The sequence below is a fragment of the Colius striatus genome, chromosome 1, assembly GCF_028858725.1.
Source record: "Colius striatus isolate bColStr4 chromosome 1, bColStr4.1.hap1, whole genome shotgun sequence".
NCBI lineage: Eukaryota > Metazoa > Chordata > Aves > Coliiformes > Coliidae > Colius > Colius striatus.
In genome coordinates this window covers 134,148,897-134,171,811 of record NC_084759.1, presented here as the reverse complement: position 1 = coordinate 134,171,811, position 22,915 = coordinate 134,148,897, and the positions used below count along the sequence as shown (strand labels likewise).

The window sequence follows — 22,915 nt, the reverse complement described above, 5'->3', positions numbered from 1 at the left end:
GCTACTTTTCATGAACTCAAGGACAAAGGAGATAGGGCAACAAAACAGCTAGTGCCTTCTCACTACTTCCCATCATCCTCAACTGCATACCAGCAAAGAAGAAAGCACAGGAAACTACTTTACATCTTGAGAGAAAATTGATTCTCCTGGCTCTTGACTCAAAGAATCCAAATAAAACTCCTCTGCACACCAGTCCTTTCACTGCCTCTCAAAATGCTCCCCTGGACTCCACTGTCTTTAGATCAGGCTCTAAAAGGCAAGTGGGAAAATGAATGGCTGCAGCACAAGCTTTCCATTTTTAAGTCTACAAGAGCACAGACACTGTCAACTACTATGGGAGGCTATAGCACATGATCCAGAGGAAAAACAACACAATTTCTCATGAAGTTTTCTATACCATAACATCCAGACCTTTAGAATGAGTCTAAAATGTCTTGTTTCAGATACGTTGCAGGTCATGAATGATGGAGCAATACCTAGTTGGATTAGGAATCAGTTCCACACACTCTACTTTCCTCCATTCCCTCCGCTTGAGTCCCAAAGATGGCATGTAGTCATAGTCCACAGAGCCTTCCTTCCACTTGTGCATATGCTCACCTTGTCTCATGTTCATTCCACACTCCTAATTTTAATCAGTCACTTCTGGACACAACTATAAAATCCTCTTCTACACAATAACTAACAGATTGCTCAGACCTGTCACTAATGCCTCACAGAACAAAAGGGAACATCTTAGCAGAGAGAAGTAATAATAAAAACTCTGTTTATTTTTCTTTCACAAGGCAAAGAGAAAAAAAAGGCCAAAGACTGCTTCAGTTTGATTCACTCCTTAAATCTCTGAACATTGACTCTACAGGAAAAAAATAAGAAAAACAACAACAAAAACCATTCCACTTATCAAAAAAAGCACTTTTTTAGAATAAGCAGTGGTACATCAAGCAATGGGTTTCCAAACACTCCCATCATCAGTTCATGGTATTGCCACAGTAGAGTCCTCTATTATGTCCTTGTGATCACCAACCACCATTTTACTATCTCTGGTAGGGGCTCCTAGCTCACAGTAATTTCTCTTGTTTAGCCCAGAGGCCCCAAATCAGAAGGAAGGAGATGCCATGCCTCATTGACCACACAGCAAGCTAGGGCTGATAATTTTGCAGCTGCTTCTAAAGAAAGCAGTGGAAAAAAACCCCAGAGTTATGAGAGTGAGAGAAGGGAGTGAAAATAGCATATATTTATACCACTTAGCGTGTTGAAGAATGCTTATATAGTCATACAGATCTGCTGTTTCCCTAGAAAGTCTTTGTTCTTAAAGATGATCAGTGTTGGGAGAATTGCAGACATTCAAAATCCTGAATGGTTCCAGGATTTATTATAAATCTGGACAGAAAAAAGAGGCAGCACTATACACACACATGTGGTGCCAGTCACTGGACATCTCCAGTGTCCAGTGGAGATGTCTCCACAGTAGCTCCAGAGTAGCTACTTGTGCACCAACCTCACACCCTGCCCAACATACAGGGAAGTAGTTTTCATTCAAAGTACCACTGACCTCCAATCAACACTGGGCAGCTCAGAATAAAAAAAAAAAATCCAAAATCCAAAACCAAGCAACAAAGAAAAAAACACACCCAAAGTACATGTACACTCCTTAAGCTCCCATGGTCACATTCCCTGAGAGACAGGGAACTGTTTTGTAGGAGTGATGGTCAATTTGTATCTCATTTTTGCCATCAAAGAAGAGATAAATAAACCTGAGAGAAACAGAGAGCAAATTTCACATTGCTTATTATTGACCTGGGAAACAGAAGAGGCTTCAGACAACTACAGATCTAGAAATAATTTGAGTCACATTCAAAAGACTTGCAGGAAGCACCATGTGAATGAGCTGTCACTTTGGGGTCAGGTGACATTGAAAATCTGATTGACTCATGGTCATCAAAGGCACCATTGAACTATCCCTCTGCTGTTCTTAGTTGTACGAAGAGGAGGTTCAATGGAGGCAGAAAAGATTTTACAGCGAGATCACAGTCTTTGAGTAGCATAGGAGAGGAATGGCCAATGCTCTGCTCACGTGCATTAACGTGCCAAGCTCATGTGGGTCAGCAATCCCCTTTAGAGTGTGGTTGAACCAGGTGTAACAATGATGACCTCCTCCATGTTATTCTTGTTTCTTACTGATCTTTCTCCATTGTTTTCTGACAAGAACTGTGACAGCATCAATATGTCCTTACAGCCACCACGATGAGGGACGAGTTTTCTCTCACAGCTTGTTCTCTGTGGTGAGAGCCCTCAAAGGCACAACAGCACCTTGTGAGAGATACATTAATTTTCTCCATTGCAGTTCAAGTAGATGCTCAGGAAGAAGACTAAAGCTTTCCCCTACTCCTGGATAGTGAATTGCAGGAGCACTCCAAGCTACTTGAAGAGTTCCATCACAAAAGACTCATAAGTGGACTTGAATTTAGACAATACAGGTTCTCTATAAAGCTCTCTGTAATCTTGGAAATATCATGTCTTTCCTTTAGGATCTGTTCAAGCGCTGAGAGATCTGGTGCATCTTAAATGCAGTTTAAGGACATTTGGTCACAGGGAAAAACTCAATGTAAAAAATAGTTCAGCTCTTCCTGCATCAGGTGCAATTTAAGGCGTGACTTCAATGAGCTCATCTCAGGGTGTTAATTTGCCACTACTATAAAATAAGTCATCAATACTCAAGAGTTCCTTCCAAATAATAAGCTGGTCTCAGATCTTCGTGTTCTGATTTGCAATAAAATTCCAAGTCTTTGATGTCATAGATGTCTATCTATGTCAAGTCTGCAGCATCCTGTTCTCTGCTCAAAGCAAACATGAGAAAGTCTCCTCCACAAAGGCATCAGACTAGAAGGGAATGAAAAGGAAAAGAACTTGGTTTAGCTCTTTCGTCCTTCTCTGTTTTGAGGCAGTTAAAGTCAAGACAAAGAGCTGCACAGACATCACCTAAAATGAACAGGCTCCACCTACACCCTGCAAATAAATGGCTTTTATCCTCAACTCTCACCACTTCAAAAGAAAGTTCATTTGTGATGGAACACTTGGAAAGTTGTGGGCTCCCTGGGCAACATCTCTCAGTGAGCCCTGGAATCACTGCTGTTTATAGTCCTGCCTCATAATTTGGTATGTGGCAGGGCAGAAGTGAGAATACAGCTGAGCCAGCAAAGCCTGGGACGTGATCTCTAGCCTTGTCCCTTGGCTCTTCTTGTTCCACACATGTACTGCATAGGTATTATTAAAGAGGTGGTGAAGCTCTGAAGAGCTGACCACTTCAAAGTACTTCTTCCAGTCCTGCCATCGAATGGGATAAAAAGCCTCACGAGGCAGAGCACTCACTCCTTTACAGCTCATACTGCTCTGAAGACTCCTGATAGAGCACCACTTCTTGAAGACACGTGTTAGCAGCTGTGGGCCCTGGTGCCCCCAGATCCAGCTGTTGTAGTTATCCACAAAGTCCTGCATGCAAAGCTCCATGAACTTGTGTTTGGGCTTAAATGACAGAAAGGCCCCATTCAGTACATATTTGGACTGGATACCGAGTGCATTGGTGAGATTCTTTAAGCTCTTAAGTACAATAAAGTCTGTGTCCAGGTAGATGCCACCAAATTTCCACATTATGGCAATTCTGCAGGCATCAGAGAGGACAGGTAAGAAATAAGGCTCCCAGCGCTGCTGAGCCTGCAAGTACCACTTAGCCAGGGGTGTTTCAGAGAAAAGCTCTGGCAAGTCCAGGTGTCGGATTTCCACATTGGGGAAGCAGCTCAGCAATGAGAAGCCCCAGTGGTTGGGTAATGAGGCATTCCCATTTGCCAAGCCTTTCATGAGCACCACAATCTTTGTCCCTGGATGTGTCCTGGCTGCTGACTCCACAGAGCATGTGAACAGGTAACTGGGATTAATTCTCTCTGATGTCTCCACAAAAAACACATCCCCCGAGGAAGTGGGGGGCCCATCGGCAGCAGCATGGGGAGGAGAAGGCACAGAGTGAGTGCAGTGGATTTCACCAGGCGAGCTGTAGACCTGGCCTCTGCTCTTAGGGTCCTCCGTGATTCTCCAGTACAATATGATGGAGGCAAAGGACATGAACTTAAAGGTGAGGATAACCAGAGCCCCAAACTTGTGGCTCAACATCACCCTCGTCAGTTTTAGCAGGCAGTTGGGCTTCCTGAGAATTCTCGCTCCCATCAGAGCCTGCTTTCCCAAGACAATCGTCGTGATCTGAAGGGAAGGAAAGAAGAAAAAGACATTGGCAGGGAAGGCAATATACCAGAAGCCTCAGGACACCACTAAGGAAGAGCCACTTGATGAACTCTCCTTCATGCCAGCATGCTTGAATTATGCCCATAGGTCATCTTTAAAAAAACATCCTGGATCCTCCATGCTGCTACAGTGCCCACAGGGCTCCACAGTCCATGTTCAGGTTGTGACATTATACGACAAAGCTCATCTGCACATGCACAAAAACCTCAGAGGGACAATGCCAGGAGGGGTACCCCAAATATACTCTGCCAGACTACCCTCGAGCTTATCCCAAGGGCCATCAGCCCTTCAAAGGGCCATCTGCCCAAGCCCAAAAGAGTACAGGCAGGCTGGATCTCAGATCACCTTTGGAAGAACCACCATCAAGTGGACCAGCCTGAAGTATGCAAAGTGGCATGGGAGCTTGGAGAGTGAGTATATCCTGATGGGCCGGTTCTGAGTTTGAGAGCACCTGTGTGCAAGATTACAGGAGGGTCAGCTATAGGATATGGAAAGTCCTGGTCAACTGTGTGTGTATTTGACTGTACCAGCAGCTGGAGCAAGTCTGCAGCCTTGGGGACTTGTACATCCAGGTGCCAGGTGCTAGCAACAGGGGTGATTGGACTCTGGGGGCAGTTGCTGGGCAGAAAGTCTAAACCTAGCTGCTGGAGGGATCCATCTTGTACATATGACTATGTATATTCTCACTGGTGGACTTCTGTTCAGCCAGAGCAGAATAAAGCTGTTGGTACTGTCTATGGTCATGTGAGTGGTCCAAGTGTCTACCTGTGACTTGTGCGGCCAGCCACATAAATATACATATATATGTAGGGTATATGTGTGCTTTGTGTGTGTGTGCCTGCTGAATACATCTTCAGCCCCACCACTGTGTGGATATGGAACAGTAGTAGTCTCTCCTCTCTCAGGCTGCTGGATCTGGTATGATGCACTGTTCTCTAGCAAAGATTAATCTCCTTCAAACCCAAAATATGGTGAAACCTCTCCATTCATCACAAACCAAGACTGACCCTTACTTCTCCGGATGCATACTGTGCTTGCTACTTGCAAGGAAATACAGGATTTATTCCATTTTATCTTCATCAGTCCATTGCTTTCAAATCAGACACATACAGGAAGAATCCTAGACAACAGGATTTTAGATTCTCTCTTGTCCTCCAGTTTGCTGCCATACTAATGACCCCGAAAGTGAAGGAGACAACTGCTTCTGAGGTGTTTTGTTTCCCCAGAGGGGAACCACCTGCCAGGCTTCCCCAAAACTGAGAACTCAGTGCTATTATTTCTTTCTGTCCCAGAACCACAGAATGGTAGTTGTTTCCCTTCCATTTATTCTTTAGTCTTGTATTTGCTACAAAGTTCAGCAACATGGTGGTGTTTATTATGTTCTGTCACACAGCATCTCTGCTCTTGATCATGTTCTTAATTTTATATTTAAGCCTCTAAAGTACTCAATGCCTTCCTTTAAAAAAAACCCATAGTTTTACCTTCTTTCACCATTTAAAAGTACACTTTGTGAAAGAGTTGAACATTATGATTGCTAAGACTTCAGTCTACTGTTGTTTTTAAAAGATACAGTCTCTCTCTTCCTCCCTGCCATTCTACCCACAGAGCCAGACCTTCTCTAGCAGTACGCTCAAATGAAGTGGGGCACCTATATATCCTCCCGTCAGGCAGTTGAGCTGGGACATATAGTGCTGTTTCTGTTTTTTCTGAATCTAGTGTGACTGTCCTTGACAATCCCCAAGTTTAGATCTCTGAAGTCCAAAGTGTAGATTTAATCATAAAGAGATACGTTGCAGCAAACAGATGAGTAGTTCACCTGAGTTTATCTCCCATAAAGTCCAACACTTTTTAACTGCCTGAAGTAAGGTGTGTCAATGTAGAGTCTAAGCAAAGGGTGCTGCCATCAACGTGTCAATGCCTGCTTCACAGGCAGTGCCAGGCTCTTAACAGGAAAAAACCCATCCCACTAAGGTTTCACGAGGAATATACTCTTTAAAGAAAGATGCCTGAAAGATGCAAAACATTTTAGTGTCTTTTCTGCTTTAATTTGTTTCACTTTTCATAAAAGTTTACAAAATTTAAAAGAAATAAAATCAATACAATCCAACAATAAAAACAGAGTTCTTTGAGACAAACAAAAAATGTGCAGAATGTAATAAAGAACTACATTATGCCTACTACAGATAGCTACGGGTCAGCTTCACAACAGAATAGAATTTTCCATTTCAGATCAATCATTCCTCAGTTGGAAAAAAACAGAAAAAGTCTCTGATGAGATTTTTTTCTCTATATTCTTTTTTCCTGCATTTGAACAAAAGCCTTATCATCCTATGATTTTTCAACACTTCTTCAGTCTTTCAGAGAGCCCTCTTTGGAGCACTTCTACTCTACCTATAGGCAATGACAAATCACTCGGCCGGTAGCATTGGGCACAGTTGTGCCTGGGAACAGCCATGTCATGGTCTGCTGCCCTTCCCCTCCATACTCTCTGCTTTCCTTTGGACTGTAAGAGGCTAACACACACTTTTCTTTCATATAGTCGCAAGAAATGGCAAGACCTTGCTATCTTCCCCCCATCTCTTTAGTCTCTATTGCTCCACTCACATCTGGAAGGAAGAAGAGTGAGATTTTTTTTTAAAAGCACACCACACCTGGTATACACAGTATAGTTACTGTGAGGCTGGTAATACTAACCCAGCAAATAATTTGGGATGAGGGAGAAAAAGAACTGGCTATGCATCTCCACCTCACCGGAAGAGCGCATCAATGGCAAAAGTTTACTCCAGCTCTGTCCCACAATGAATATTTTACAGCCAGGATATAATGGTTTGCAAATAAAACTGCATCTACTCTATGGCTTTTGTCTGCACAACTTGTTCAAAGATAATAATTTATGAACACCTGTAACTGACTGGTGCTGGCCCTTCTCTAGAAACCTGTACTTCACTATTTAGTGCAAATGAAACTGCTTAAAAAACAAGTCTGATGGCCAAAGTTACTGACTTCATGAATGACGCATATATTTATTTCCCTTTGTGGCAACATCTGCTCCCAAAAGTTCCCTTTATGATACTTTATAATATAACCTTAAAACCAAAAACATAACAAACATAAAACAACACAGAGTGGTACAACAATGAAGAATCCGACCAGCCCTTTAAGACTACCTTCTCCTCACTCCTTCCCTCTTCCTGGGCTCAGAGTCCTGATCCTGGTGTTTTAACCTCCTCCCCCCACCTTGAACGGCCCGGGGGGTAAGGAGTAGGGGTTTCAGTCATTCGATTCCCCATAGCTTCTGCCATTTTTCTCACCTCAGGGCAGGTGGGCTCCACACCAGTCCTCCCTGCAAGTCCACTGGGTACCTAACACACACAGTAGCCCTGCATGGGCTGCTCCGACATGCATTTATCCCAAAAGCTGCAGCTCCTTTCTGCCTCTCTTGTGGGTTTGCTCTGCGGCATGCAGGCTCTCCAGTACGGCCTGCACCATGGCCACCTCCCCACACAGTCCCTCATCCATCCGGGTGCACTCACACTGAGCTGCTGGTAGCTCTCAGTCCTGCCATGGCCCTGCATGGGTTGCAGGGGTACAGCCTGCATTCTTGCTACAGCTTGCAGAGGGGTCTCTGGTCTAGTGCTCCTCCTTCCTTCTTTCCTCCTTCTCTGACTGTGAAGTCCACGTGGTCGCCTCCATCTTGTATCACTCTTACACCTCCTGCAAGCACTTAAAATTCCCATCCCTAAATAGTGATCGCAGAGGTACCAGATTGGCCCATCTTGGCCGGAGGTGGGTCTGAACCCAGGAGCCAGGGGAACCCCCTCCCCCTGTTACCAAGCAAAAGCTGCTCCTTGCTAAACCATGATGCCAACCTAAGAAGTTTCCAACAAAAGGAGGATTCCCTCAGGTATCTGAGGCAGAAAATTTCACCTGCAAAATAAACATGAAGCTTTTCTGATAGTTTAGCTTCCACAGAATAACTCGAATGAAGCACAAGTTTGAGGGGGAACAGGTAAAAGAGCACAAATGCTCTCTCAACATTTCTCCCTGATCAACAGCAAGGAAAGAGCAAGGTCCCTATTTGATTTATTTTAAAGGTATACAGAGGTTAACAGGAGAGAACTATCTCAGGCAGTAAAACAGGTGCAGTAGATTACAACAGCTGTTTAAACAACAACAGTGAAAGCACCAGGGGAACCACACCTCCTCCACGGCTGTGCAAGCACCTATAGAGCTACAAAAAAAGCTTCCCTTCTTCCTATGGAGTCTGCTGAAATCCTATCTGAAGCTACAAGATAGCTGATGGTGATGCATCACTGAAGTCCCACCTAGTAATTTGGGTTGAGGAAACAAAGCAAGAGGAAACAAACACAAGCCCAGAAATGACTGCCACACCAATGCAAACAGGCAGTTGCACTTCCTTAATTTTCTTTATAGGTTCTTTGTGTCTAAAAAGCAAAACAAACAATAATAAGCTCTAAGCAAGGGAGTTTCCTGATCCTGTCAGAAAGAGGCGCTTTAAGACTTTGCTGGGAGGAGACAGAGATGACACAGCAGCAAAGCCACAAGAGTCAGGCTCTCCCTCACAGAAACCAGGTTGCACTTTCCCACAGGGCAGGGGACAGATCGGTTCAGCTCATTTACTGTGGTGTACACACCAAGGAACAAACTTGCTTGTTATTTTTAAGTACCTTTAGTATAGTACTTTCTGTGGAAGAAGTTGTGTCACATCCCAGCATCAATCACAACATCCACTTCACAAAATACCCTTCATATGCTGCCAGATACCTGCATCTTTCCTATGAGGAAAGGCTGTGGGATCTGAGGATGTTCAGCCTGGAGGAGACAAGGGGGGTCATTGTTAATACGTTACATTTAAAAAGGCATATTTAAAAGGTGTATGTTAAGAGGATGGGGCAACACTTTTTTCTGTAGTGTCAAGTGATAGGATAAGGGGTAATGGACAAAAACTGGAACACAAAAAGTTCCACCTAAACTTAAGGAAAAACTTCTTTCCTGTAAGGGTGACAGAGCTAATATTGCATCCAGGATGTTTTACTAGATTAATGTTAGAAAAGACTCAGAGTATTTTTGCTGCTTCTTCATGAGGAAGGTCAAATCCATAATTCTATTCCTCTCCTACAACAGGTTTTAGCCCTTGCTTTTGTTTTTCTTGGAAAGCCATGAACAAGTGTATTGAAGGGTGAATCTTGTAAGAAACAAAACAAATTTTCTCGAGAAAGACTCAGGTCAGACTCTGCAGTGAAGCACTTTTATCAAGCATTCTTGCAAGAGTGGGTGTCCTAGCTAGTAGGCACACCTGATAGGTAAAATATTCGAAAGGTCCCTCCCTTGTTTCAGCATTGATTAGGTACTCCAAGATTTACAACTTCCTGAGGCACCTACAATCCCCTCAGGGGATGCCTGGTTCTTGTATCTCATCACCCATACCCCCACAGTATTAAGATTTAAGACTCATTAGTCATCTGGTTGACACTACAAAGAAACAGATAATGGTAGAAATTCTTTGTCTTAATATCTTTGGCTCTATTCCTGCAAAAACAACATTAACATTTCTTATAATCTACAGCTTTCCTCTAAAAGCCACTGGAAACCTAAGTCACAAGAAAATACATAAAACCTTAAAATCTCAAACTTGTATCAAAAGAGAATTGTCAAGGAGGAATTTTAAGTAACATTTGGTGTATCAAAATTAAATATAGTAAGAGCTAAGGGAATTTGGAATAACCAGTGGGCATAATTCCACAAATACATTTGGCTTTAAGGCACCTTTAAGTACAACAAACAAAAAAAGCTGCTGAAAGTTTATATAAATCGATTCCCAGTCACTGTGTTCCAGAGCAGCTACAGATAAGTATTTCCTTACTTTCGAGCACAACAAAAGTCAAAGCTTGCAAAGCTTTCAAGAACAAATTAAGAGAAAAATAGAACTGCAGACCACACGAATCGTCAACACAAAGTGTGTGGCATCTTGCAGTCGAAAGATTGTATAAGACACTGTCCTGCACTATCCCTCCTGCTTTTACCCTTTCACTCTTCCCACTTCAGCACATTTGCCAAGAACACTACATTGGATGTGATACTCCCAACTGTTACTATGTGCTGTGGAGAGTTACACTCAGGAGTGGTCTCTAAAGCACTTGGAATAAGGCAGCCTGCAGCAGAAAGGTGGACAAAGGAGTCACGCTTGGACCTGTGCTTTTTGTTTCTGTCCCCATGCTAAAGATCATATGGAAGTAGGTTAACAGTCAGACTCCATGATCTTCAAGGTCTTTTTCAACCAAAATGATTCTGCAAAGCAGATGCAGGTCAGTTTGTAAGAAGCCATTCACATAGCCATAGTCAAGTGGCCTTTCCAAAGTGTACACCAGCTACCATAGTTAACACATTTAAAATGCCTTGACTTTTTACACAGCCTGAACCTAAGTTAAACTTTCTTGCTTATTAAGGCTTCCCCTAATACTAATACATAAGAAATATCAAGAGATAATACATTTGATTCTGTTCACTTCTGCATGCTTCATGATAATATGCTGTTTGCACTTGGCTCAACCAAGGGATCATATGTAACTTCCCTGCATGCACTCCTTTTAACACTCAATGCTATTGATGCTCCATACAGAATTCACACAGAGAATTCAGCTACTCAATCAAGAGCAGAGATTTCTCTGATCAAAATCACAACTGCCTGCTCACATGAATACCAGGCCAAACTGTTCAAATAAATACAGGGCTGAAAGGGAAGCGTCATTTCTGACTTGCAGCTTTCCCAAAGGCTTCCAGGAAACTCTGTGGTGTGAGTAGCATCTCTGCAGCAAGATGACTAAGGTTTGGGGTATGGGTTGGGAGGGACCTCTGTAGATATCTGCTCCTCACCCACTCACAGATACCTGAGGTTACCCAAAAAGCCCCAGCAAGATTAATTTTCTTCCTAATTTTACGAAAAGCTGTTGCTAGTCTTCAGATTCTTTATTGAAACATAAGATTTCACATGTCCTTGCAAGGATCTCAAATGATCCTGAGTATTTCTTAGTGAAGCTTCTTGAGCACAAGTCAAAATCTATCAATGCCTATTTCATGAAGTGATAAGATTCACTTGCCTCTGACAGACACAACAGCAGAACGTACTGCAAAGCCCCCAGCGCTGGGTATTGCACCAGCTTTCCCAGCTGCAGAGAACAACATCCCAGTGATGTGGGAGCCATAACCTGCCTCCCAACTCAAAATGTCCTTCAGTAACTAGAAGCAGACCCCTCATTTTTTTTTTTTTTTATTTCCATCCCTCCATTATGCTGGGCCACAGCCCCTTCACTCCCTTTTCGCATGTAGATCTTTCCCCAGGTTGTTCTGCTCCACACCTTCCTCTCCACTCTGTCATGGCCCTTGAGCCCAGTACAGGAGATGCTGAGGAGCAGCGACTACATAGGACAGCTTCAGGAATCAGGGATGACAACAGCAAGCATCACCAACCCAGAATCCCTGAGCTGTGAGGCAGGACAGAAGACAAAATTGCTCAACAGAGGAGAAAATGCTGTACAAGGCAGTTGGGTTGGAGGCAAGGAACTAGGAAGAAGCAGAAAAACATGGAGAGGGCTTTTAGGCTGGGACTCTTGCCCCTGACACTGGGGCCATGCCTATATCCCACCCCATATCCCATTAATGTTGACCTTGCCTTACAGACTGACTCTAGAGCTGCCTTGCCCCATAGCTGGGCCTTGTGGGGCTCCTGGCTGAGCCCACGGCACCCAGGGCTGCCCCACTTGGCTCATGGGGTCTGGCATGGGTCAGGGAGTGCCTGGCCAGCCCTTCATTTCCCAGTGGCTCCTATGTAGTGCTGGGGTAACACTGTGTAGTGTCAGGGTTCTGGGCTCCCTTGTGCTAAACCAAGGTCCCTGTGGGATGGAGTGTTGAAGGGCTTCATCATCAAGCAAAGTGACAAGTGTGGCAGAGCAAAGAAAGACACCAAGTTCACTGTGGGACACCAAGGGCAGCAGGAACATTTCTGGACAGACCTGGGTAGAGAAAGGCTGGCAAAACCTCCAGACACAATACATAGTCAGAACAGTAACTCTCCTAAAACAGTACAGGAGCATCTTATCCAGCAACCTATCAGGAAAAGTTTCCCAACAGTTTGTTGAGAGCTTAGCATTTGGATTTTCTTTAACTGAAAACTGCAGTTTCTATATCTCACAGTTTTTAGCCACATAAATCTCTCATTAACACTTAAAATAGAAGGTAGAATTTGGCTGCAGAAAGGTGATGGAAAGGACAAAGACAAAAGGGACAGATGCTAGCAGTAGATTAGCTAGAAAACTGATATAGTTCTTTGCCACCAACAGCTTTCAAATAGTAGTTTCCTATTACTGCCTATTTGTAGAAAGCCATGCACACTCATTGTACAATAGGGCTGGAAACTGTGTATAAAATTTCAGTAAACAGCATTTTAATCTTCACAGCTCAAGAAAATGCTGGCACATGACTAGAAAAGAAGCAGCTCTTTGGGAGGATATGCGCACACAAAGAGACTGCAAGAGTACGGAAGTCAGTGAGAACAGTCACTCAGAATAGCCTGGTCAGGAAGTGAGCAAATCCTGTTAATTACCAGTATTACTGCTGCCCACAAGCTCATGCACAGGCTGCACAGCAGAACTTGTAAAACAAAAGTGCTGGAAACACCATCACCTTCTATAGGGAGGTGTCACCAGGAATCCAGCAACATTAACAAGTGAAGAGACACAGTCTACCAGAGCATACTAATCAGTAAACACTTCAAGCTTAATAATTAGGCCAATGTGTAGTGTTTTTTCCTTCCTCTCATTTGGACAACACTTTCTTTCCCTGTTTTTGAAATCCAGAGAGACACTGGAGAGGCAAGTTGGCAGACACCACATGGATTCAGGGGATTTCTGTTCATGCTGCTGTTCTAGAACCCATTTCTTACAGGTCAAGGAACTTTAAACTAAAGCATAAAATCTCATCTCTGACTTGAAATTAGAGTGAAACCAATGTCTAAATCTCTTCAAGAATCTCAGGGGTTTTTCTGCCTCTAACACAACCTTCCTCCTTCAAATACGGAAGAAGCACTTTCCTATTCGACAGACCCGCTGAACATATTGAAGATCAGAAAATATTAACCCATGCATCTTGCTCAGATGGGAGGTTTTGTGCAACTATACAAAAACATAATAGTGTGACCACTTTTCTTTTTAACAGAGAAATTTAAATATTAACATTATTATACTTAGTCCTCCACTCACATAGTCATCATGCCGTAATCTGAAGTCCCACCAGACCTCATTTAAGCTACTGGGCAGTTCCCAGACCCAGTTTAAGACAATTGTAAAAGCTAGTGGAGACAAGCGAAGAAGTGAGCAAAAAAATGAGTTGGTAACACATCACCCATTTCTCAGTGAAAGTATCAGATTTGTGAATCTGTTCTGGGATCTGAGTGACCCAGCAACATAAGGAGTTTTAAAGTCTTTGTTTGCTCAGGAGTGCCTGTGAAAATACCCAACCCCAAATGACAGCAGAGAAAGGGATTTCAAAGCCAGAAGACACAATCCAAGCTTTTAACAAGCATGGGAAGCGCAACCCTTAGGGAGCTAAATGATAATACATCTACATTGATTTACTGAGGCGTTGCCAGTAAAGACAAGAGTGTCCCCAATCTCTCCTGCCATCACATACTGGAACATCATTCAAAACACAACAGGGCTGATAGCAAGATATATCCAGCACCATACACTGCTCATTTGGTCTCTCCTCTCTGTATGGAACAGGCACATTTGTATGTATTTATATGGTAACTATGACTGGCAGACAGTGGCTTCTCTCTATACTAATGACCAAACAATGCAGGGAAAGTAAGATGAAAGCATAACTACTCATAATTACTTTGTGCCAAAGTATCCACTGATGACACAACATAACCAAGGCTAATTGTTGCTAAAGCAAGTGGCCCAGCTCTCTTCCTCCTCAATGTGCTGGGTTTATGTGGACCTGCTTTTTCACTTAGTAACAGGGGAATAGGGCTGCAGCAGTGGCACCCATAAGTTCTCAAAACTTCCACCTGGCTCAGAGTTGGACTCACCTCCAGCCCAGATGGGCCAATCTGGCACCTCTGCCATCACTATTTAAGAAGGGAAATCTGCAGAGTGTAGGAGATGGAAGGAGTGAGATGAAGGTTACCACGTGGACTGCAGTCAGTGAAGAAGTAAGAGAAGAGGAGCATCAGACCACAGACCCCATCTGCAGCCCACTGCAAGATAGCAGCTGTCACTCTGTGACCCATCAGTGAGACTAGTAGTCAGTCATAGCTCCAGGAGGACTCCGTGGCAGCGGGAGTGACAAGAGACTGTGTAAGGAAGCAGCCATGGCACAGGGCTTAGGGCCAGAGCAGACTCACACAGGAGGTGGAGAAGAGCTGCAGCCCTTGGGGTGAATGCATGTCAGAAAAGCCTGTGCAGGGCTGCTGGGTGCATGAGGGACTCTGCACTAGAGCAGGGAAGACTGGTGAGGAGTCCATCTTCCTAGAGGAGAGACAAATGGCAGGAGCCATTGGGAAAGGACTGACTGAAACACCTATTTCCCTGCCCCCCCTGAGCAAAAAAAACAGATCTCTGGGTCTGGGAGGAGGTGAGGAGTAGGGGGAAGGTAGTCCTAAAGAGCTGGTTGGGCCTTTCATCATCTTCCCACTCTGTGTTGTTTTTCTTTTTATCATGTTTTTAGTTGGTGGCAGATGAAGTTTTGTTTCCTTCCTAAGTCAAGAAGTGATGCCTGCTTTGCCTGGGACATTAAGTGGCAAGTGAGACCTCCCTGTGCTTGGGGATTTCCATGAGGCCTGCAGTTTCGGGGGTTTTTTTTTTTTTTTTTTCTCTTTCCCATCACACCATAGCAGGTGAGGACAGTAAGTGAGCAGCTGTGGAGTTCTTGTGCCCAGCTGCACCTAAAACAGTCTCACTCAGAAAATCTTCTTTGATGCTCCTCTGACCTTACTACATCTAGCCCTGAAAGACAGAGCACCAAAAAGCTAGTTCCACTGAAGGATTTGATTTTTTTACTGGTTTAGCTCCTGGAACTGGTTTTGCTCCGCTGCAAGGTGAGACAAACACAAATAAGGGCATTGAGAGGTGCAGTAACAGGCAGCCAGGAGGCTGCATCCTTTTAGCATCACCAAAACTTAGTTCTGTGGTAATGACAAATTGGACAACTACTGAACTTGGTCCCATTATACCCCTGAGCGGGAAAAACCTTATTAGAGACACACAGATGGAGACAACCAATGCGTTGAGAGACAAAAGATATCCTGTGATAAGGAAAACTTTGGGCACTGCTACCAGCTTCTCCATAAACTATACACACCTAAAACTAATCCATGGCAGGCAGACTGCTATTCACCCCAACAGCACGCCTTCTGGTCCTCGAGGATCACTGATATCTTTTGTTGTCAAATGAAGGGCACTCAAACAAAAAAGAAGGCTTCACATATGACTGCCTAGTCAGTGCTTCTGACGGTGACACATGTGCCTAGAAATGCTGCTTGAATTTCTACAAGAACCAAAAAAAAAAAGCTGAATTTTGAGCTCTGTAAGATTTGCTCCTCTGACTTCCACAGCAATAAAAGCCATGAATATTAGTGGAAAACCATTGAAGCTCAGCAGTAGATAGAGGGTTTAATCAGGTTTAAGAAACATCCAGTCTATTCTGAGCAAACTCTCAGGCACTAAGAAACAATAACTAGGATAGTTTTTCTATCTTTGCCAAACCTTATAAACTCTCCTTCTGTCAGCAGCATTGCTAGTTTTTGGTTACTACAGTTGCAGGAATTATGCATTTTCTCATGCCTCTTTCCCTGGGGCTTTCTTCTACCTCTCACTACAGCCAGTACTTCTACAGCTCTACTGCTAATAGGGATAATGCCCAAAGAAGAAAGATCCACTTAGACTCCCACACATGCAGGACACATCTGCCCAGGAACGGGACAACTAGCTGCACTCACCTCTGTCACCAGTTATGATGTCTTTTCACCCTCTCACCCAAGCCAGCCTGTTGCCACTGACAGAGAGGAATTCCCTGTTTCTCCACCCAACCCTTTTCTCTTCGTCCCCCCACTGTGCTGCTGCCATTCACCAGGACCCACGGTTTCAGAGTTTGTGGAGTCCTTCCACTCTACAGCACAGATAGGCACTGTACGTCCTTCCCCGCGGCTCCTATGTTCACCCACACCTTCGCCAGCTCCCTCTGACAGTGATACCCGCGCACAACCCCTCACAAAGTCGTGGCCCCGGGGATTAGAGGGAAGGTCTCCTTCAACCGCCTTCAGCCGAAACACCTTCCCCACACCTCGGGAGGACCTCCTCGTCTGCCGGGCCCATAGGATCCGCTACGTGCGGAGCTTCGTCCGGGCACGGCGACCGCATGGGGCCGGCCAGGAGCTGCCCAGGCCGCGCCGCGCCCTTCCACGGCAGCCGCCGTCTCAGGGGCTGCTCGGCTCCAGCCTACACCCGAGGGCTGCCCGCAGGGCGGATGGTAGCCGAGGACACGTTCCTCACAAGAAAAGTTTGCTGTGGAAAGTTTTTTCCGAGACGCTCCGGAGCACGAAGCCACCCAGCTCCGGCTGACGGCTAACCCCTGACCCGCGTCCCACACCGAAGCGCTGTCCCCGCAGCCCGGCTGCGACCCTCAGACCCCCCTCTCCCCGTCCCGGCTCACCTCCGGGGCCACCGCCCCGCGCCCGCCAAGAAGCACGGCTCCCTCCCGCCGCCCTGGGCATCACCGACGGAGCCTGCCTTCCCTCGCCACCGCCCCTCACCGGTCCCGCCCCTTCCAGAGGGCTGCGCCGTCAGCTCGGCTCGGAGAAACCCGAGGAGAAATGTACCCGTTACTGGCCGGAGCCGCGTGGTCGCCTGAGCCGACCCTGCACCCCAGACCTAGCGGCATCGCCCTCTGACGGCACCGAGAAACGGCACTTCTCCGGGCACAGCCACTGTTGCTTTTGGGGTAGTTAGTCTGGGAGGGTTTTGATTCATAATAGACCATTTTAAATCGCGGTAAGGCTTTTTGTTTGGGGTTGTTTTTTCCCCTCGCTTTCTCTTCCTTACCTCCACGGACTTCTCCTCTACCCCAGGGCTTGTAATCCCACCCAGGCGTCCCATCGCGATTTTACCTGCTGTCACGCCGCGATCGATCAAGCAGAGTGCCAGTTACGATGACTGTCGGTGGTCGGCACTGTACAGCCCCGGGCGGCGGGGGTGGCTGAGGAGGGGTTAAACCCACTCAAAGACTTCACTGCTCGAAGGGCTGGAAAGAGACGGGCAGAAGGAGGAGCAGCGGAGGATGAGAGCTACCCACATCGCCAAGGGAGGTGATTACAAAGCTAGCACAAATCAAAAAAGACATGAAATAGACTATTTTATGGGAAAATAAATAAATAAAAAGCAAATAGCCCGCAGCCGAGCTACTTACATATTGCAAAAGAAGTTCTGCCCTACGGCTGGAGGAAATTTTGCTTAAATTATTCCTGGCAAATGGTTGCTTAACAAGTTCTTAATGAGCGTGAATAGAGTGGAAATTTAGGCTTTAATCTAGACAAGCACCTTCGACTGAAAGACAGATGGAATGAATTACACGGGAAGATCACCAGAGATTTTTTGGGAAGCAGATTAGATGGTAATCAGGAAAGGTTTAGATGGAGGTAAGCCTACCTGCAACAGGTGTTGGGAACTTTTTTGAGATGCCTTCCAGCCCTTCTTTTTACTATTCCCATTGTACAGCATGTGACTTACGGGTTACAAAACAGTGTACCTATGACAGACATTTAAATTAAAGAAATGTTAACATCACTTTAAACCAAAAAACACCTTATTCCCGCAATTAAGTACTCTGAAACTGCCCTCCCCAATAATGTTAAACCTTTTATTTTATAAGAACAAGCCTTAATCAAGTTAGAAGTTAATATGGATTTCAAGATATTTTTGGCTGTGCCACCGAGCAGAATTCAGATTAATGAGGCAGAATTGCTCTCTTGGGTGCAAGGGTTTGAGCCGTTGACCTCCTGAGGTCCCTTCTCACCCCATTTTTTCTGTGTTTCTGAGCTGCACAGCCAGCATTCTCAGCAGCCTGTGGTGCTGAGCCCAGGGATGCAATTCCTCTCCCAGGTGAAAGCAGACATTGGGTGCAGGGAAAGGCAAGATGGGGTTTGTGAAGCTGGGCTGGGTGCATTCAGGGACAAACCTCTACATCACAAGAGCTGGTAGGACAAGTGCAGTGTAATGGTGACCTAGTGGGAAAGGAAAACGTGAAGCCCAGAGATCTCTCCAGAAGATTGCCAGAGCCAGGACTGAGCTCCCTTGGGACTGCTACAGAATGGATGGTAAAGCCTTAGTCTCTGGACACAGATGCCTCTGAGACATTTTTCTGTTGTTTCCTGAGGTGTCAGCTTACAGCCCTATGCAAACTGCCACTGGCTGGGGATTTGCCTTAAAGCACCCATGTGCAAGAGGCACAGCTGCACCCCTTGCTCGGTGGAGGCAATGACCAGGTGAGCTAGCCAGCCCTGCTTGCAAATCAGAGACCGGAAACACTGGGTCTCAGGGAGGTGAAACAGGCAGGGTGGAAAGCAAATTATTTATCCCTCAGACACCTTAAAGAGCAAAGCACCAAGCAAATCACTCTCCAAGACACAGGCAGAACAAGCAGTGTGTCACCTGTGAGCTAATTTCACAGCTGCAAATCAACTGAGTAAATAGTTTTTAAGGTGCTTTTCAGGATGATGTTGGTTTGATGAGTAATTTCTACTTTGTCAGTCAGTGAAAGTGGCTTTGGTTTGATCTGGGTGGGAGGGGGGTGAGAGTTGCTTTGACTCTACAAGTGGCTTCATTCTCAGCCCTGCTTCAAAATGGGCCAGCAAGCTCAGGTCAGGGGTGAGTCCTGCTCCTAGAAAGGCCTGTGTATTAGTTGCCAAGCTGCTGCTGCTGGTGGAAAGAGCTTATACAAAAGTTATTCCTGTGAAAAAGGTGTAATTGTGGCACTGGTCCTCTGAGCCTTGGAAGTAAGTAAAGGGCTTACCGAAGGTAGGGAGAGAAAAGGGTGTGGTGTGGCTGGTGCCGTGTGATAAGATTGCAACGTCTCATGTCAGGAGCTGGGTGGATGAAGTGAGTAGGACATGCGTTTGCTCATGAGGGTAAAGGAAACACATGCTAGAGGCTTTGGGTTACCTGCCATATAGGACAGGGAGAGGCAGTCAGTGGGGTTATTAAGCCCTTGCAGTATCAGTCTCACAGACATTACACATGCTTTACTGGTGTTATCTGTACCTTTTCCTTAACAGATAGACCACAGAGCGGATGTTTGTGGTGCTTGAAAGCCCAAAGTAGTAAATGGGGATAACTAAGAGTACAGTCTTGCCCTTGGGGCTGATTTTCCCTGATGATGAGTTGCCCCATGCAGGTACTGGGGCAATCTGATTTCTGACCAGCAACTCCTCACAGGGAGGATGGCTAGTCACAGAGAGGGCTGCATGCAATGACTCAGAGGCCCAGCTGAAAGACACCCGCATCTCTTCTCCTTCCTCTTTTTTCAGCCTCAGCTGTTGGCTTCATTCCTGCTGCCTCCCTCTTCCGACTTCAGTTTTAAGCAAAACAGAATTGTTCCCCTCTCTTCAGGAAAGTAGATCAAAGTCTCTCTTGATGTGGCCACCAGCCACAGTCTGATAGAAGCCAGACTGCGGACCGAGACCATCAAACCACCCACCCTTTTTTTTTTGTGCTATGGAGTCAAAGGGATGGTATTCCCAACCAGCTACAATGCAATCAAAACCAGGGTGTATTCCCATTTGCAGGTTTTTCTTAATCAAATTTCTGTGAGAAGAATGAAGAAAAAACCCTAGTGCACAGTTTTACTAGCAGACCTTTGTCCTTTGAAATAAAATCACTGAGCATCTACCAAGAGACTTTTTTTTTTTTTTTTATGAAGCTGGCAGACACAGGTATATCCTTTTAGAAGCATTAGCTCAGGCTTGTTGGACATTATCGTATTTATTGATCAGTATGTACCAACAAGAGATGCACCCTGATAAATTTTGCTAATTGAAGCAAGTGTAATGATAAACACCATGTCCAGCGAGCAGATTAGAAATGAAGATGCAGTAAGAGGAGAAACTGTAACAGCATGATATCTTCAGAGAGAAAGCAGAATGGCTGCTACATAATTTAAACCCAAAGGGAGGTGTGCTACTACAGGCATAAGAACTTTCAGATGGATGAAAGGCCAGGAGCTATCTGCTTTGCACAAAAATGAGCTGAGTGTGACTGTGTTTCAGCTTTCTACCTGGCTGAGCTTGCACTGGATGGGAATGGATAGGAGAAACCTGTGTGTATCTACAGCTGGCTTCAGGGGAGATGCAGGAAGACCTGGAAATGTTTGAGTACATGGAAATCAAGGATGTTTTCCCCTCCGTATAGGAGCCTGAGTTTGCAAAAGCTTTCCCTCGCATAAGTCCAAAGTAAAAGTATTGAATTAATAATTGCCACCAAATTGGGTTGGATGACATTTCAAAGTTTCATGCTGATTATATCAAGCCATTTTAATTTCTACTGCATTTAAATAACTCAAACTTCAAATATTGTTTTAAAAGGAATATTTATTATTGAGTGGGAGGGAGAATGCTTGCCTAGGAAGTGTCAAATTTGGAAAAAACTTGGTCCCCTTTATTTCCCTGCACCACATTTTGTCACCAGTTCCCATTAATCAAGTGATTCTGATGTGAGCACCAAGATAAAGTTACAAAACACTCAGTATTTGACTCTCCCCTGCCCTTGTGTTTCCATGTATCTGTTAATGTTTATCGCTTATCAGACTAATATTAACACCCATGGGCATAACACAGAGTTTTCATAATATAAGGAAAGCAACATGTGCCAGCTCCAGTATAGCACATGTTAAAATACTCCTGTTTTTCATAAGTTAACCATGGGAATATAGATGTGACTAAGATGGCTAGGATGGTCCTAAAGAACAACTAACACAAATAAAGGTCATTAACAAAGTCCTCTATTAGCCCCTTTGTTCAGTGTGGGCTTCAAACATGAATTGCTCTTGACTTTGAGGCTCCTTGGAAGTAAAAGACCTTTAGGATTGTAAACATAGGCAGATGAGGGAGGTTCATTTTCAGAAAATCTGCCTGGCTCATTATTGATCTGGGGCTGCTCTCTCAAAGCCCTAATGTACCTTCCAGAGAGAGCATGTTCTACTCTGAGTGCTGGGGCTTTGTAGAGTCAGATATTTTCATTTAAAAGCTTCATGTTGACTTGAAGTAGGCAAACCATTTTGAGATGAAACCTGTACCACTTTGAAAGCAGGGTATGACTGACTGGGATTTCTTAGCCATCAAACCAAACTTACAAAAGAGGCAAAAAGGAGGACTAGGCAAGGATACATTCACGTACATCAGCCAAGTCACAGAAATATTGTGCAATAAAGGAGATTTTCCATTTTTTTTTTGTGTTACGAAAGTTTGACATTTGTCTGGGCTAATTCTAGAATAGCTGTCTGGGTTTTGTGCTGGCAGTATCACTCCTTGGTCCTTCTTGGTCTGCCTGGGTAGAGCTCTAGGCTCCTGAGCATGAGGCCAGAACCTGAGTCTAAAGGATTAGCAGGTGTTTAAGCACTGACCTATCCATGTGTTAGAGGTGCTGTATAAGCCAAAAAGTTCACAACACCTATGCAAACCAGAAATGATTCACCCTCAATGAAATCTGTCCTGCTCTGCAATGGGGCAGGACAGAAGAGTCAATAGACTCACCAAAATACCAGGAAAAATCACAGTTATGGAAGATTTTCACTCCCCCTGAGACAACCAATGCCAACACAAAGGACTTATCAAGTTTAAAGTAAGTATTTAACTAGTGAAATAGAGTTCTTTTGTTCGCACCTTGATCTGCTCATGTTTATTTGAGGTTTTTCTGGTCTCCAGCAGGCAGTGGGTAGCTGATGCTGGTTAGGTAATTTTCTGCAACTTTTTCTCTCCTTGAAGTTTAACAATCTTTCGACAACCCTAATGTCCTTCCTGGACATTGTGTCAGGCTTAATTTTGTTTGGTTTTAATTTGAAAAGTTGGATTGATAGCACTTTTGCTGTTTGCTATTTCCTCTAATCTTTTGTCCCAGCCACCTCTGGTTGATAAGGAAGGAGGAGTGAGCATGAAAACCAGAATGATTTTCTGTGGCAGTCATGGAGTCTGTAAACACAGTGGGACCACAGTGCTCTTACTGCTGAGTGGTGAATAATTTGTGTATTCACTGGTAACAACAGGCAGGTCTGCCTTAAGCTCTTTGTATGACAACAGAGAGAGAAGGAAAAATATCATTGCTTACCTTTGCAGGAGAGTAATAGCAGTTAATCACACCACGATGACTGCAGGGCTCCTGGCACTGCAGGCAACCAGCCTTGGCAAAAGAGGCACTCCCTGCCTTGAGAAAACATTCTCCTGGATTAAGAGCTGGAGCAGGCACAGGCTTGGGTTTGGCTTAGGAGACCCTTACACATCAGACATGCCCTGCACAGTGAAGCTGTGGTTGGTGCAAACAGGAGGAGCCCATACTTTCCCCAA

At 44.8% G+C, this 22,915-nt stretch overlaps 2 protein-coding genes across 15 annotated transcripts in view; both read right to left on the bottom strand.

Annotated features, from left to right (window-relative positions):
- The window catches only part of LOC104556146 (lactosylceramide 4-alpha-galactosyltransferase), a 38,690-nt gene extending 21,585 nt beyond the window's left edge, over nt 1-17,105 (bottom strand). For 5 of the 11 annotated variants that reach the window (XM_062008292.1, XM_062008215.1, XM_062008307.1 and 2 more), the window contains exon 1: nt 17,020-17,105. Coding sequence is in view for 1 of the 11 variants with exons in the window: in XM_062008206.1 (XP_061864190.1) it covers nt 17,020-17,080 (61 nt within the window). In the remaining 10 variants the exon portion in view is untranslated. Of the gene's footprint in view, nt 1-8,978; nt 9,063-17,019 lie in introns of those variants that run through there. The other 6 variants (XM_062008241.1, XM_062008268.1, XM_062008285.1 and 3 more) reach the window with 4 other exon arrangements.
- A4GALT (alpha 1,4-galactosyltransferase (P1PK blood group)) lies at nt 747-22,698 on the bottom strand. Of its 4 annotated transcripts, none has more exons than XM_062008362.1 (4): nt 22,680-22,698; nt 18,012-18,111; nt 17,474-17,683; nt 747-4,248 (listed from the first exon to the last, which is right to left on the bottom strand). In XM_062008362.1, the coding sequence occupies exon 4, from the start codon at nt 4,213-4,215 to the stop codon at nt 3,121-3,123; it is 1,095 nt and encodes a 364-aa protein (XP_061864346.1). In that variant the 5' UTR covers nt 4,216-4,248; nt 17,474-17,683; nt 18,012-18,111; nt 22,680-22,698; the 3' UTR covers nt 747-3,120. The 4 variants fall into 4 exon arrangements, with proteins under 4 accessions (XP_061864346.1, XP_061864353.1, XP_061864338.1 ...); XM_062008369.1 differs by having other exon boundaries at nt 17,474-17,607; XM_062008354.1 differs by lacking the exons at nt 17,474-17,683; nt 18,012-18,111; nt 22,680-22,698 and adding an exon at nt 17,020-17,110.
- Nucleotides 22,699-22,915: the final 217 nt, after the last annotated feature.

Excerpts from the sequence above, each read along its gene's own strand:
- A4GALT (XM_062008346.1), bottom strand. The coding sequence starts at position 9,026 with ATGCTGGGATGTGACACAACTTCTTCCACAGAAAGTACTATACTAAAG. Across the intron at positions 4,249-8,978 it reads CAGAAAGTACTATACTAAAG|ATCACGACGATTGTCTTGGG; the intron begins GTACTTAAAAAT and ends CCTTCCCTTCAG.